The following is a 15,882-nucleotide window of genomic DNA, read 5'->3' as shown; positions in this document are numbered from 1 at the left end:
ATCACAGCTCTAACCTGCACTGGCAAAGATCCTGTCCTGATCACAGCTCTAACCTGCACTGGCAAAGATCCTGTCCTGATCACAGCTCCTAACCTAGACTGGCAAAGATCCTGTCCTGATCACAGCTCCTAACCTAGACTGGCAAAGATCCTGTCCTGATCACAGCTCCTAACCTGCACTGGCAAAGATCCTGTCCCGATCACAGCTCCTAACCTGCACTGGCAAAGATCCTGTCCTGATCACAGCTCTAACCTGCACTGGCAAAGATCCTGTCCCAACCACAGCTCCTAACCTGCACTGGCAAAGATCCTGTCCGATCACAGCTCCTAACCTAGACTGGCAAAGATCCTGTCCCGATCACAGCTCCTAACCTAGACTGGCAAAGATCCTGTCCCGATCACAGCTCTAACCTGCACTGGCAAAGATCCTGTCCTGATCACAGCTCCTAACCTGCACTGGCAAAGATCCTGTCCCGATCACAGCTCCTAACCTAGACTGGCAAAGATCCTGTCCCGATCACAGCTCCTAACCTGCACTGGCAAAGATCCTGTCCCGATCACAGCTCTAACCTGCACTGGCAAAGATCCTGTCCCGATCACAGCTCTAACCTGCACTGGCAAAGATCCTGTCCTGATCACAGCTCTAACCTGCACTGGCAAAGATCCTGTCCTGATCACAGCTCTAACCTGCACTGGCAAAGATCCTGTCCCGATCACAGCTCTAACCTGCACTGGCAAAGATCCTGTCCCGATCACAGCTCCTAACCTAGACTGGCAAAGATCCTGTCCTGATCACAGCTCTAACCTGCACTGGCAAAGATCCTGTCCCAACCACAGCTCAGAGACCCTAAACCACAACTGGAAGTACTGCCGCGTTTCTCCAGCTCTCCCACAGGAACACTGGTGAGGGAGCAAAGGGTTACATTTCAGCAGGAAACGTTAATTTTAGATTTATCTGCAACGCATGTTTTCTTCCTGATCAATTCATAGACTAAAATGAATCATCATCTTTGCTCTTGAGGCAATAGGGGAGAAAGAGACCCAAAACTACAGCTGGGAATTTGTTTTCCTGAGCTGTAAATCCATTGCTTCTCTGTCTGGAGTGAGAAAGCACGTGCAGCTGAGGAACTAAGGCTAAAGGGCTCTGTACTACAGCTTTTATCCTCACCTTAAATTTTAGGACATGTGTTCAAAGTGTAACTTCATCCCTACTCGCACACCAAATAAATAATGATGGGGGCAGGAGGTGAGGGAGCCTCGGAGGAGGCTGCTGCACTGCCAGCTGCCCTGGGATGTGGAAGCTGACACACGCTGGGCTATCACCTCATCAATGTCCCAGCTGCCTTGGGAGGCAAAACCCTGACTGCTGCTCTTAAAGGCAGGTCTCACACACCAGCAGCCCAGGGCTCCAGATAAGCTTCAACAAATACAGTAATTACAAATGCACGGTACATAAGTCACAACAAAATGGCAACAAGAACTTTTAGTCCAAAACATCAGCAGCTTCAAGTTTTAACTCTCTTATGTTACATACCGCTGTATTTCAGATAAGAGAATTAAAGATCATGCTGCTTCTCAGCGTCTTTGCTAAAAACACATTAAAATCTATGCCTTTGTACACACTCACTGCTGTTCAAGCTGCTTTCTAGTAAAATAGGCCTTTTTACTTTTTTTTTCATATTTACAGTATATACAGTAAAATACTCCGGGAGAATGTCAGTTTTCTCCCAAAAGGGATGGCCTAGCCTAGCCAGTGATCTGCAGTAGATTTACTAAATTAAATTCCTATTTAATAATGAGGGATTGACTTTATGTTCCAAAAGGCTGGCAAGTGCACTGCTGTGTGTGCACGACAGCACCCAGCAGCGTGCAGCCCAATCCCAATCTCTGGGATCACACTTTGGCTAAGAGCTGCAACCCACTCTGTTTGCACTGCAAACAAAACAACGGCTCTCAGCAACTGAGAGATTAATAAATTGAAGGAGCACACATCTCTCACAAAGGGCAGACACTATTTTATCTTTATGATGCAGAAGGACAAGGCAAGAGGTAACCAAGCTGACAAGCATAAGGGCACCTGGAATTTGTTTTATCCTGCTATCAGAACTCCACCTGATGACAGAGTATCACAGCATATACAATATTTACATTTCTGAAAGTAGTGTACTGTGTGCTCAGAGCTGCATGCTCCAGCTACTCCTTAACTACGTATGACAACACTCTAATGCAAAATTCACAAAGGTGACTGGAGGAGTTTCATTGCAAAATAGCAGCTTCATTGACTACTCCTCTACTGAGCATGACTACAGCATATCTCGGGATTATTACTATTTTATCTGCCAGTTCAGTGCTGAAACAACACATTCCCTGATGGAGAAACACAGAATCTCTGTTATTTGGGGGGGTATGGGTGGTATTAACAGAGGGACAGAGAACATATCCCTGACTCTGCATCAATTTACCCCCTCAATGCCATCAAACAAACACAGAGAAGCTAAATTCATGTCCCAAGTATTATTCTATATAAACAGTGACAAAAATGAGGGAACAATTTAACTCCCCCCCTTTCTCTCATCTGTTTATCAATTGCAGCCACCTCATAAACACCCATTTCTTGTCCAGGCTGGAAAAGAGGCAGGTTGGGGGGCAGAGGGTTGTTTGTTTCCTGTGGTTTGAAATACTCCAATGAATTGCCAATGGGCAAAATACTCTGTCACTACCTCACTCTGGGGATGGCTGACATAATAATAAACTGAAGAGGATGCTATCTGTCAAACATTAAGGAATTCCAATATTGAAATCTTGCTGCCTTTGGGGGTCAATAAAGAGCAACATTACAAAAGGCACTAAAGTTAGCAGTTTGGGCTGCTAATTTTACATGCCTGCTTCACCAACGCACAGCTAAAAATAGATAAAACAGATAAGAGCACAGAACAAAGAGATGCACTGGACAATTATCATTCTGCTGGCAGTCTAATTTATACTCAGCTTTTTAACCCTTCTTCATTACAAAATAAAGAGATTTTCAAAGTATTAATGCAAACTGAATATGAAATTATTGAAGAATGTTTTATTTTTCTTAGTATTTTCTTGCTCCCATCCTAGTGGGACAGAATAATGAGATTTAAAATATTTTAATAAGGGCATGAGGCTATTTGCCAAGGGGCTCGAATACTAAGTAAGAATATTTACATCTTTTAAGACCCTGGAGGAGGAATCAGCGCAATGCTCTTGAAACACGTACACACATCACAAATATGACAGTTAATTTTAATTTACTGGAAAAGAAAGTACACACTCACTTCAGTTTATTAGGCCTCATTATTCTCAATGAGGCTAAAGGGATGATTATCTTTAGCTGCTCCAATGTGGCCTAAAAGCAAACAGTCTTCCTCATAAGGACAACACTTACTGAAATATGTGAATTTGTACTAAAACACTGTGAAATTGTTCAATTTAACTTACAACAGGTAAAATTTTAAAAACCAGCACTGCTAACAACATTTTCTACCATTATTCTATCCAGCTCGGTTCTATGACTTAAATCCTGACTTTTGAATTTAAATTTTAGAGGAAAACAAAGCAGCATAGCAGTCTGACTCATATCTACACTGTAAACAGGTTTATTCTATGCTTTGTAGCCTTCTTTTGGTAACATTTACTTACAAAATGATAATGTTTATAAACAGAATCGACATTCTGTCTCCTTATGTCTGGGGGCAAGAAAAAAAAATCACCTTCAGATTAACATGACAATTTATGCCCGGCAATTCTGGAGGCATCACCCTGTGCATATTATTCATGTTACCTTAAAAACAACACCATAAACGCATGCTTAAAAAAAAAAAAAAAAAAAAAGGTAAGGGAAAGGAAGAAACAGAGAAATTGAGATTTAGGGTGAAGAGCCTTACCTCTGACACACAACCCGTTCGCAGCTCTGCCAAAACCATCCCACCAGGCAGGCCTCAAGCACTTTTTTACAGCAATAAAACGCCGCTTTTAAACTTCCTGTTTATCCAAACACCGGCCCAGCTTTCCCGCAGCTCGGAGCCGGCACCGCTCACCCCACGAGCGACAGACAGGGGAACCCAACACCCCAAAGCTGCCCTGGGGAACCCAACACCCCAAAGCTGCCCTGGGGAACCCAACACCCCAAATCTCCCCTGGTGGCCCCAACATGCCAAATCTCCCCTGGGGAACCGAACACCCCAAAGCTGCCCTGGCGGACCCAGCACCCCAGAGCCCTCCGGGGCGCAGCTTCAGCGCCCTTTCAGTTCGGTACTTCGGGACGACTCGCACCCCCCGCCCCTCCGCCTCTCGTTTTTATTTCCCTTTATGTTTTCACCCAACCTCAAAAAGCAGCCACCGGGCAAAGTTGCGCCGGCGCTGCGGCCGCCCGGCAGCCCGCGGCGGGGCCCGGAGCGGCGGTGACGGGCACACAAAGCGCGGCGGTGGCGGCGGCGGCCGCTCGCGTGTGTCCCCCCCTCCGCCCCGCTCCCCGCCCGCCCCGCACCGCGGCGAGCAGGCCGGATGGTTACCTAGAGGCAAGCCCTTGTTCAGGAGGTGCGAACTTCCCATGGAGGCGCCGCGCTCCGTCCGCGCCCGCCGCGGGGAGGAGGAGGACGGTGAGGGCGAGGAGGATGCCGGGGGGCAGCGCCGCTCGGAGCCGCCGCGGCAGCCGCGGCATATGGCGGCCGCTCCGTGGGCGCCCCCGAACTGAGCGGCGCCTCGGTGCGCGCCCCCGCCGCCGGGCGCGTCCCCGCCGCCGCCGCGCGCACGCGCGCCCGCCCGCCCCCGCGGGAGGGAGGGAGGGGCGGGGTGGGGCGGAGGGGGGGCGTGGGGGGGAGCGGCCGCCGCCGCCGCCGCCGCCGCCGCGCCCCCCAGGCTCGATCTCCTGGTTCTAGGCGGGCGCCGAGACGAACGAGACAGCGGGGCGGGCGAGCCTGGCTCGGCCGCGCGCAGCGAAACCGGGACCTGCCCTGGGACGCGATGTCGCCACTGCTTTGTTTTGTTTTGTTCTGTTCAAACTTCGGCAAAGTTAACGCCGGCTGCGTTCACAGAGTCACTGAATGGGTCATTTTGTAAGAGACCACAGCGGGTCATCGGGTCCAACCTCCCCGCTCAAACAAGGTTTTCCCCGAGCGCACGGCTCAGGACTGCGTCCAGACGGGTCTGGGAGATCTCCAGGGAAGGAGACCCCACACCCTCTCCGGACAATGTATTCCATGTGCAGTCACTGCACAGCAAAAAAGTTCCCCGCACCTTCAGGTGGAACTTCTGCCCATCACTTTCTGCCCGTTCCTGCCATCACAAACATCAGCACTTCTGGTGTTTCGCTGTATTTGTGATCTGGCTAAGGCTTTTCCCTCACGAACTAACAGGAATAAAAACAAATCAAGCCATAACGCTGTAATTTTGCTCCCGGTGAGGGTCAGTGCCTCCTGCAGCACCCACGATCCGCCCTGAAGAGCCCCAGAACCAACCCCGCGGTCTCCGCAGGGTCGGCACCGCCGCGAGCGGTGAAAATTCTAAGAGAAAGAAATTCTAAGAAATTCTAAGAGCAGCGAATTGCCCAAGGCCAATGAATCCAAGGCCGATTTCTTCCCCACGGGAACGCTCCCATCGCGCCCACGTGGCCGCGGTCCCTCGGGGTCACCCCGCGCCCGCCATGCCCTCCCCGCCCCAACAGCGGCGGCGGCGGCCGACGCGAACCAAAGTGGTGGCGGCGCCCCCGCGGCCGCTGGGTCGGCTGACGGCGGCCCCGCCCGGGCGCGGTGAGGGAGCGGCGGCCGCCATGGCCCCGCCGCCTCCCGCCCCGCGGCTTTTTTTCTCCAGAGCGCCCGAAGCTCCGCTCCAGCCCTCCCAGAAACTTTCGCTCTACTGCCACAGCTGCCCCTTCCTCCTTGCCAGCCGCGGGCGGGAAGCGGGGCCGCGGCCGTTCGCTCGCCCGTCCCCACCCACAGCCCAGCCCAGCCCGGCAGTGAACATCCCTTCTCTGGGTTTTTCCAGAAATAAAACGATCGTTTCCTGTCAGCAACCGGCCCCGGCATCCCTCAGGGACCCGGACCCGCTCGGATAAAGACAGACACTCCTGGGCAGCAAACAAGAGCAGTTCACTGGGAGAACGGACAGGGCTGTAGATTTTCCCCGGGGTTTTTTGGGATTGATTTGCCTATGAGGGGAATATTTGAACCCAGAGGTTATGAAAGGTGGTTTCAGCCTCTGCGTTGTGCGGATTTCAGGAATGCGCTCAGGGCACAACTCAAGGATTTTAGCATAACAGGCAGCCTTCAGCAGCTTGGCTCCAGCTCCCTAAAAACTTGTTTTCCTCCATCATTTCCCAGGTAGCGTGTCCCTTTCATGGGATTATCCACCGGGAGTGGAAGGTAGCTCCCAGGACAAGTTTATGCAGCCTCTGATTTATCTTCATTTTCCTCCTGTATTCCTGGGAAAGCCTTTTGTGGCTCAGCACAGACGTCTCAGACATCCCTCAAAGAACAGCTTCCCTAAATTCTCACTGTGCATCACTAGGGCAGCATCTAGCCAAGCGCCTCATGTGGGGTTTGTATAAATAAATTTGGGTTTAATCACTTTAAAGTGGCTAACCACTTTATTGCCATTTATAGATGTTAGCAAAATATAAAAACACATACATATCAAAGCTCTAAGGAGAAAATAATTATTTTTTTCTCCCTCACTGCTTCAGTTGCCATGTGGCAAAGTATCAGGAATGAACATTAGGGGGTCAAACACGCTTAAACCACAAGAGAAATATCTGTGAATACCAATATGGATATAAAAGTCTCCAGAAAAAAGAAATTACTAGAGGAAAAGGAAAAAATCAAAAATGAAATTAAGAATTCAGTTGCGTTTTTTAATAGAGAGACATAAACAGATCCAGGCACTGAGACCATGTCCTCGGTGGGGTTACATGACTGGGCAAATGTTTAGATCTAAACTGGAACTGCTGCTTCGGGGAGGGAGGGGAGTGTGGCGCAAAATATTATGACAAGGGGAGTGCTCTAAGTGAGGATAAGTTGGCATGATGAACAGATGGAGGATTCAATAACAGGAGGTTATTAATACTGCAGTTTGGTATTCTCTACGCTACTTCGTGAAGGGATTCATATGCTTGCTCTTTTTCCTCTTCTGATTGTACACAGACCTAACAAATACACACACTGTAGGTACCGGGGGACTCAGGTCCCTCCTGGCACACCCATCACTAGTTCCTGCTTCCTGGGAGAACATCCTGGGCTGCATCCTCAGCTGATGCTGACTGGACCAGCAGCAGCAAGCCCAGCTGCACCTGCTGAAGGGAAGGGGTTGTCTGACCCCATGTCCCCGGCCAAAAGGTCTCTGCACCCGGCTCCACAGCTGCCACAGGGCACCTGCTCCACAGAATGAACTATGCAGACTCCCAGGATGGAAAAGAACATGAAATAACTCAAGCGAAATTGAAGTTTGCCTTCAGAACACAACGCATTGCTCTTTCTGCTTCGGAAAATGCAGCTCATTTTCCCCCAGATTCAGCCCCCCTCCCTTGCATGGCTGTCAGTGGCCTGGTTCTGGACTGGACATGAGGAAATCCAGGAGCAGAAGAGCTGACTCCAGCCAAGCCTGGTCCGTTTTGCTGCCTGCTTTCTCCAGCAGCTCGCCTCTGGATCACCTCACACTCAGTCATGGTCACACCTTTCACACCATGGCTCACAGGGCTACAATGCATCTTTCACAAAGCCCAACAATCCCCATCCTCTTACTGCAATCTCTGCTTTCACCAGCAGTGTAACACAGCTGAGTGTCCTCTGTGCCCTGCACTAAGAATTATGGCATTTTTCAAAGCCCCCAAACTGTTCCTTGGCTTCTCACGAGTCAGCTGGAGGAGCACATGTGCTGCACAGCAAATACATTGTTTTAAGTGTATCTGTTAACAGCCACATGTATAATTTAAGTGCAAGTTTTATTCCCCTCAGAATGGGCAACCATAAGGGCATGACCCCGGGCTGTCACAAATTCAGGGCATTAGGGCTCACTATCTTTAGCAGATGGGACTTTGGAGATAGCGAAAGAGGAAGTTTTGCTGTTTTACCCCCTAAGATACATGCTGAATGTTTTCTGAAGTGTAGAGTGAGCTTTGACAATTTTCTTACACAAAGATGCTGCTATTGTGTGCTTACAGATTTTCTTTGGTTTGTCACAGCCATGCGTGCTGGTTCTTTCATGCATGATTTTGCTTTGTTATCAAACAGACGTCATTCATTGTAACAGTTTTTAAAGCCATAAATTTAAAACCTTTATGCATTTTTAATCAAAATGCAAGATTATGTTTCAATGGAATATCTTAACTTCTGTCAACAGTAAATCTTGCAGATGCTATTATGAGATCCTAGGAGAGATTTACGTCAGAAGAAAAGAATGGTTGGATAAAGAGGGCCCAACACTTAACCTTTATCCTAAAATAGATTGTTTAAATGTACAATCAAACTAAGTCAATTCAATTTATTTAAAACCTGGAAAGAAAACTTTGTTTGGATTTAAATATTTCCTTAATTCTTTCACTTAGATCTTGAGGAGCATTTGTTTATATAACACACAGAGAGATCAGCCTCCTCTGATTTTGCAATTGCGTATTTCAATTAGAGCTTCTTTTTTTTTAGTTATAACTTCCCCTGTGTGCAACTTCCCACTGCAAGAAGTTATTGCTTTCTGGTTCATGTGAAAGTCATTTTGGAGAAAAATCTACAGGTTTTGAGGGGAAAATGGGAAAAAAAGAATAATTGACTAAAGAGAACCACCTCATCTTTAAGAAATTGCAGTCATTGCAAGCATGAAATAAAACAGAGGACCTTCATCTACTGTTAGAAAGAGGTGAAGGATGAAAGTAGTAGATTAAAGTTCCACTTAATGAACAAGAAGTTCAGCTGTGTCAAACACTCAAAGTCATTTTTGAAATGCCAAATGTGCATTGCTCCTTTCTCAGACTGGAACAGCTCTACTAGGTCTATGCTGGAAATACAAAGTGAAGAAGCTTATAGTGAGCTGAATGAATGGAAGAATAAATTCCCTTCAAGCCACTGAACACAAAAAACCCTCTCTCTTCTGATGTTATCTGTACTGACTATGGGATATTCTTCTTGTTCTCACCCTCTTCATACAAGTGCTAAAAACATAAGAACCCAGGGTCAAATTAAATCCTCTGCATTTTCTTGTTGTCGTGAAACAAGACATTATTTTCCATCTAGTCAGGGGGAGTTACCAGACCATCTCCAGGATGGTCTGTGTTGTGGCCGAAGAGAAAAAGAAGACAGAGATGAACAGCAGAAGAAACCTATCAAGAACCATGAGTGGATGTCAGCCATTGTCCATCTGTTCACAGTGGAATAAATCCAGACCTGAAGGAACAATTGCAACCTGCCCCATATGGCTCCCCCCCTTCTGCGCTGGCAGGGCTTCTTTGGGGATTTGACATTGGATGAGGTAAAGGAGAAGCAGCACAATCTGTGTTCCCAGGAATGAGCAGCCAATTAACACGAAAGGACAACAAATGGGTTAGTGACCCAGGGAAGGTTTTCTCCTCCTCACCTGTCTGAAATCCTGCTCATTCAAACTGTGTAACTGGCAGAGCCGAGGGTCCTGCTATTAATGAAATCTTAAAATTTTACATTTAGCTACTAACAAAATTCTGTGGACAGTGGGAATCCCTCAGTTGGTGAGACCACAGATCCAGCTGTCTCCCAAAGTGTTAAAGAAGGCATTTAGAATATATTACACTCACATTCCATTAAAAATTATAATGCACTATGCTTTCAACATAATGAACCAGTGTAACAACATTCTGCATTTACTTTTATAGAACTGGATTATTGAGTAGTAATTTACTTCTCAAGTTTTAAATCAGTCTGGGCCTGGCCATGAAGCAAAGTGCTATTTTTCAGATGATTAAGGGAAGTAGGCTCTGGCCTATGCAGAATAGTTATGAAATCTGACTGTCTCTTTAGAATTATAATGAGAACCAGATAGTTTTTATGATGCTGCATTCGCATGCAAAAAAAAATGAGATCTACATATTAAGGCCAACTGAAGGGATCAAAACCCACAAATGTGTAGTAGATTCAATAACCTGCTTGGTGGTGGCAATTTCACAGGTAATGTGGAGAATAATGAACCATCCCATGGCCTAAGCAGAACCAGTGGATGTCCTGAGTGAACTTGCTGCTGGGGGTGTGTTAGTGAGCTGCAGTGTCATTTGCACTCTACTATCCTCCACCTCCTCTTGAGTTCTAACACACTTGGCATCTTATTTTTATCGAAGTTGTACAACAAGTAGCCAGGGAAAACAGCAAAAGTTGTATCAGAGATAGCTCTCAAGTTCCCAAACAATTATATTTGCATTTGTGAGTGTCATTCATTCACTAGGTGGCACAGAAAGCATCATACTTGCTTCTTTCAAACACACTCCACAAGACTGAGGATGCCCTCAGGAAAAACTAAACACATATGAAATCAAAGCCATATCTCACTAAGAATTTAGGTAGAGGGTTTCCTCTGAAACTTAGCACAAGCCTTACCCATCTGAAAAACCAGCAAGGATACTAAAGGATGAAAAAAGCAGAACAGTGTTACATGAAACTGTCCATTTGCTGCACAGGACCTTAGGCACAAGCACACACTGGGATTATGGACATTTATGACATTGAAATGAACTCTCCTGCTCTGTCAAATTTTCTGAGGATGATGACAAGTTACCAGGCTTGAATTTCATCCTCTTCCAAACTGAGCCCTGCTTTGTATCACCATGAAATACTGCACTACCAGCATTCCACTATCACCTGCTGCTCAGATAAGAGTGGTTCATTAGTGAGCCAGAAGTGACCTCCAGTGAATCCCCACACCAGCTCCTGAGACACACAGCACCTCCCTGGCTGTCCCTGACTGATCACACCCCTGCAATGAAAACCTGACCGTGCTGCACCCCAACACCAGTCAGCAGCTGCACCCCATCAGCGGAGCACTGCAGGTGCCCGCAGTCACCCTCACTGTGCACAGCAGCTGGAACGAGCAACAGAAGACATCGACTGGTACATTGAAAAAGCCTGAACACATTTGCCTCAACACAGTAAAACCTGCCCACTGATAACTGCTAGATAATTTAATGGACAACAATAAAACATGCAAGCTCTACCTGGAGATAAAAATTCTTTAATTTAATTTAAAAAGTAGTATATCCAGAAATTTGTAAACAAAATGAGAAAAACATCCTATAAAATATGCAAGAAAAACCCAATATTATTTTCAGTCAGTGATCTTTGAACTCTAAGAAAACAGGAAAACTGGAGTAGAGAATCACAGTAAGCAAAGAGCTGGGCAGCGAAAATCAATTTCATATTTACAACATAGGAACAATATACAGGCTAGGCAATCCATTACAGTGAATGGTCGATGGTTTCAGACCAGTAAAAAGAAACTAGCAAGGTTTCATGTGTAAAGCACATACCCCATCAGCCAAAGAAACATATTCCATGTTCTCTGCCTCCATATACCTGGCAACACACTAATATTTTAACCTTCTCCTAATACATTTATCTTTTCCTAACAAACATCTGTAGGAGGTTATTGAGAAGGCCACCTTTTTGCTTTTATTAAACCAAAATACTCTTGTGCAGCTCTTTTACTTCCTGTTCTCAAGACTTAAAACTGAATAGCTGAAAAGGAAACTGCAACTTATCCCTATGCAAGACTCCCCAAGATAGAATTCCCATCCGTAAGGGACATCAATTTATGTGGTTTACAGAGTGATGTGGAAAAGAAAAGTTAAAGATATTGAAAACACTCCCTTTGTATAGCTGAATAATGAGAGAGCAGCGAGTTCTCCTGGCAGAAAGATCACACTACTCATGTTCATGTAACACAGAATTTCAGTACAGAAGCAAAGGCGATTCCGAGAGGTGATAATCAGTATCAACAGATTTACTGCTGTTTGAGCTGATCTGTACTGCCAAATACCCTGACTTACAGACTAAGGCAGCACTGAGCATTGTGATAGGATGGCATTATTTAAAGATTAATGGATAAACTTTCCAAAGGCCTTATCATATTACATGAAGAAGATACTGCAGAGAGAACACATCTCATGGAAATGTTTGCTAAATCATTGTCTTTTTAACGGTTCAATTCCTCTACACAGGAGAACACCATCTGACAGGGATGTTTTGTTGAATTTGTATCACAGCACAGCACAACTCTGGTCCTACAAGTGTCTTCTGGGAACTGCATCATTTCACAACAACCCTTGCTCTGACACAGCAGGATCACCGGCGCAGTTTTACACACAGCTCTTGTTGTGCCACGCAGGCATTGCCAGCGTGGCTGGGCTGACACATCTGCAGCGTTTGTGATGCACTGTGGAAAGCCCACAAAGATCTCGCCCTGAGCTGTAAACAGAATTGTTTGAGATCACTGACTGCAGCCATTGAGCAGCACTGCCAAGGCCACCATTGCTCCCTGTCCCCAGGCGCCACCTCTGCACGTCTGGTAAAAACCTCCAAGGACAGTGACCCAACCACAGCCTGGGCAGCTGTTCCAACGCTTGGGCACCCATTCCCCGAAGAAATTGTTCCAAATATCCAATCTAACCTGCCTGGCACTCCCTGAGGCCGCTTCCCTTGCCCTGTCCCTTGAGCAGGTCCTTCCCCGAGCGAGTGACGCTGTCGCAGAGGAGATGGGGCTGGTGCAGGAGCTGCCTTTCCCAGAGCCCACCTGACGGGCCTCAGCTCCCAGATCCTCCTGCTGCTGGGTGGGTGCTGCGGCTGCAAACCCCCTGAGAGCCAGCGCTGCTGGGGATGATGCCAAGGGGCTTGCAGAGCAAAACTAACGGCATGAAAATAAATTCTGGGACAGTTCTGAAAGGTAAATTTCCTGGAACTGACTATTGAATAGAAGAGGACTTGGAACATTATGTTCCTTTTGAAAGCACTTTCAATTAATGCAGACCATGTTGAATATCTTGCTGCCTTTTTTTTTTTCTCATTTATTTCATCAAGACGATTACTTGGTTTCCTAACATATGCTGTCTTTTTCATGAAGCAGGGTATCTTATACTGCTTTTATGTAACAAACTATTATTTTTCACTACACTGATGTGCCATCTGAATTACAAGATCACAAGTAACACAATAAACATTAAAAATCTGCAATCGACAATTTTTAAATTTTCATTTTTATCACATAATCCCAAGGAAGATCTTAAGGAATATAAAGCCTATTTTTTCCTTCAAATTCTTATAGTTTCTCTGGTCCTGAATAATTCTATGAACAGCTGAAGAGTCACTGATATCAGAATACTCTCTTATTAGTTTGTATTATTTTATGTATCTGGAAGAATGATCACAGTACAGGCTTGTACATCACCACAGGAAGAAGAAAGTTCAGCAGACGTAGACAAAAAGGGAAATACTTCCATGCAAACAGATTGGGTTCTTAATTAAAATGATTTGATACGCCTTATGAACAGTGCAAGTTATATCACAGATGATGAAGTTACCTTAGGAAAAATGTACTTTAAATTAACTACTGGCAGCTAAAGACAACTGAGCTGTAATAATAAGTAAATGTACATAGATAAGGTATAAATAATTAATTCTCCTTTCCTGAAAGACCTGGAAAGCAATGGGAACAGGCTGTGTATGGCTGGGTGTGCTGATCTCTCTGACCCAGAAAGGTTAAAGTTTGTGTCTTTCCCAGAGGCTGCACCTCCGTGATTAACATCACAGAGAAGCCCACATCAGAAAGAACTATCACAACAGAGCAATGAACAATAATTCATGCAGATAATAAATAGTCTAAGGAGAAAAAGAAAAACAACCCTGCTTTGGTTCAATGAGTATTTTGGAAGTTTTTCCCTTTATGCATCATAACTGTAACTTTTACTCAATACCAAGCACTGAAGGAGATGATTTATTTGTTTTTTGAGGTTTTACAGTCACAAGAAGAATTAAGTGTTCCCATTCTATTCCTGAATCTTTCCTGACAAGAGATTTCCAACTCCACTACAATCTGTGGATGTTTTCAGATGTGGACAGATGTCTGAGAGGCCACAGGCTGAGGTCATCAAACTCATCTCATTTGTGACCCAAGCTCGGTCCCTTGGCTCTCTTAAAAAAAAAAAATAAAAAAAAATAAGGGGAAGGGAAATGATGGAAGGGAAAGGACACCAAAGAAATTGTTTGCCAATTTATCTAGGAATTTTTTCTGGTTAACTTTTAATCTGATAGCACACACAGAGTTTGATCACATAAAGCCAAGATGATGCACATTGAGAAGATATATTATATATACTTGGTCATCTATCACACACTGCTCCTCACAGCCTAATTATTGTTTATGGCATTATTAGCAGTCAACTGTCTGTTATCTTCTGCACATCTAACCAACCACATTTTCAAGAACTCACATTTGAATCTCATTTCAAAGGCCATTTTACTGCACTGAGTTAAATTGCTTAAATTTATTTGTATTTTATATAAACCTTCATTTATCAACAAACAGCTCAATTTCTTGGTTCTTGAAACACTCAAAGAAAAAAAAAAGTACCATGCTGATGCTGACATCATTTTGGCTGCTTAAGGGAAGATAAAATTGGGTCTCTCAAAGCTGCGGGCAAAATACTACAATGGATAACAAATATTCCTTGTGTATACATGACTGGAACGGCTGTCTCCATTGGGCACTGACTGTACATTGTGGAGCACAGAATGGATTCAGAGAATATTTTATTGTTACAGTCAGTTCATGTGGACATGCAGTATTCAAACAGATTATTTTACAATTGCTGCTACCTGCTCCCTGACCCCAGAGATGCCTTCTTGCTTAAAACAACCACCAAACCTCCAAAACACTGCAGAAATCCACCATGTAAATAAATAAACAAATAAATAAATATACTCATGGAACGGGGGTCTATTTAGGAAAAAAGCAAAGATTCACTGATGGCAAATTTTCTGAATCTTTTTCCCTCTGATGGCTGCAGGGTAGTCTAAATTTTTACATATAATGCACTGTTAGGATCAACACTGTTTCTGTTCTGCTCTTAAAAAAAAAAAAAAAAGAGGAAAGGAGAAAAGAGGTTTTGCACAGGAGCATTAATAGTTCCACTTGCCCTGTGGCAAATGGGGAAAATATGTCAATGTGAATTACTGTACTGTCTCCATGGATCAAGATTTCTCTTAGTGCTTTCAAAATTCCACTAACAGAAACAATTGCTAAGAGCATTTGCTACTTAGCCTGCTATGCTGGAATCAAATAAGACCCTAGGATCAACTAATGCTAAAATATTATCTTCTATATTGATTTTCTCTCCCTACATTAACTGAGGAAAGAAACAGCTAAATAATTTCAGCTGGAAAGAACAGTCTATTGCTCTCACAAGGACATCCAAAGAACTTAAATAATCAAGATAATTGCAAAACAGATCTTTGAGCAGCTTACACTACCAGAAATGTAAGAATATCACAGTATACTACTTCTTTCTGACCCAAACAAGTTGTACTATATATATATATATATATATATATGACTCACTACATGGTTAAATGCAACATCCCTCTCTCCAGAAACCAAGCTCACCCACATAGACGCATTAGAAAAAATAATTCTAATTGTGAGCAGTTGTGCATGCACATTCAGATTCAAAGGAGTGAGCCAAATGCTAATGAATACATTCCAAGTCCATTTTCTCTACTGGAAGGCTACTTTATGGGGGTTTCACTAAATTATTTTTAATATCCTTTTCCTAATACTAGATTATGGTCTCAATTAATTAATAAACATTATAAACATTACATTTCAACAATTGTTGAAATTCTTGGGCCATTGGGCACATCTGGTA

At 44.7% G+C, this 15,882-nt stretch overlaps 1 protein-coding gene across 6 annotated transcripts in view; it reads right to left on the bottom strand.

Annotated features, from left to right (window-relative positions):
* Window positions 1-15,882, bottom strand: part of CTBP1 (C-terminal binding protein 1) — a 189,332-nt gene that overhangs the window by 66,889 nt on the left and 106,561 nt on the right. For 2 of the 6 annotated variants that reach the window (XM_054293192.1, XM_054293191.1), the window contains exon 1: window positions 4,538-4,729. The exons of the other annotated variants lie outside the window; for them this stretch is intronic. Coding sequence is in view for 1 of the 2 variants with exons in the window: in XM_054293191.1 (XP_054149166.1) it covers window positions 4,538-4,577 (40 nt within the window). In the remaining variant the exon portion in view is untranslated. Of the gene's footprint in view, window positions 1-4,537; window positions 4,730-15,882 lie in introns of those variants that run through there. 6 annotated transcript variants of the gene reach the window in all.

The sequence above is a fragment of the Melozone crissalis genome, unplaced genomic scaffold (genome assembly GCF_028551555.1).
Source record: "Melozone crissalis strain CALT ecotype California unplaced genomic scaffold, PUWL_Pcris_2 ptg000132l_1, whole genome shotgun sequence".
NCBI classification, from domain to species: Eukaryota; Metazoa; Chordata; class Aves; order Passeriformes; family Passerellidae; genus Melozone; species Melozone crissalis.
Note: the sequence above shows the minus strand (reverse complement) of the source record. Positions and strands in the feature narration are given on the sequence as shown.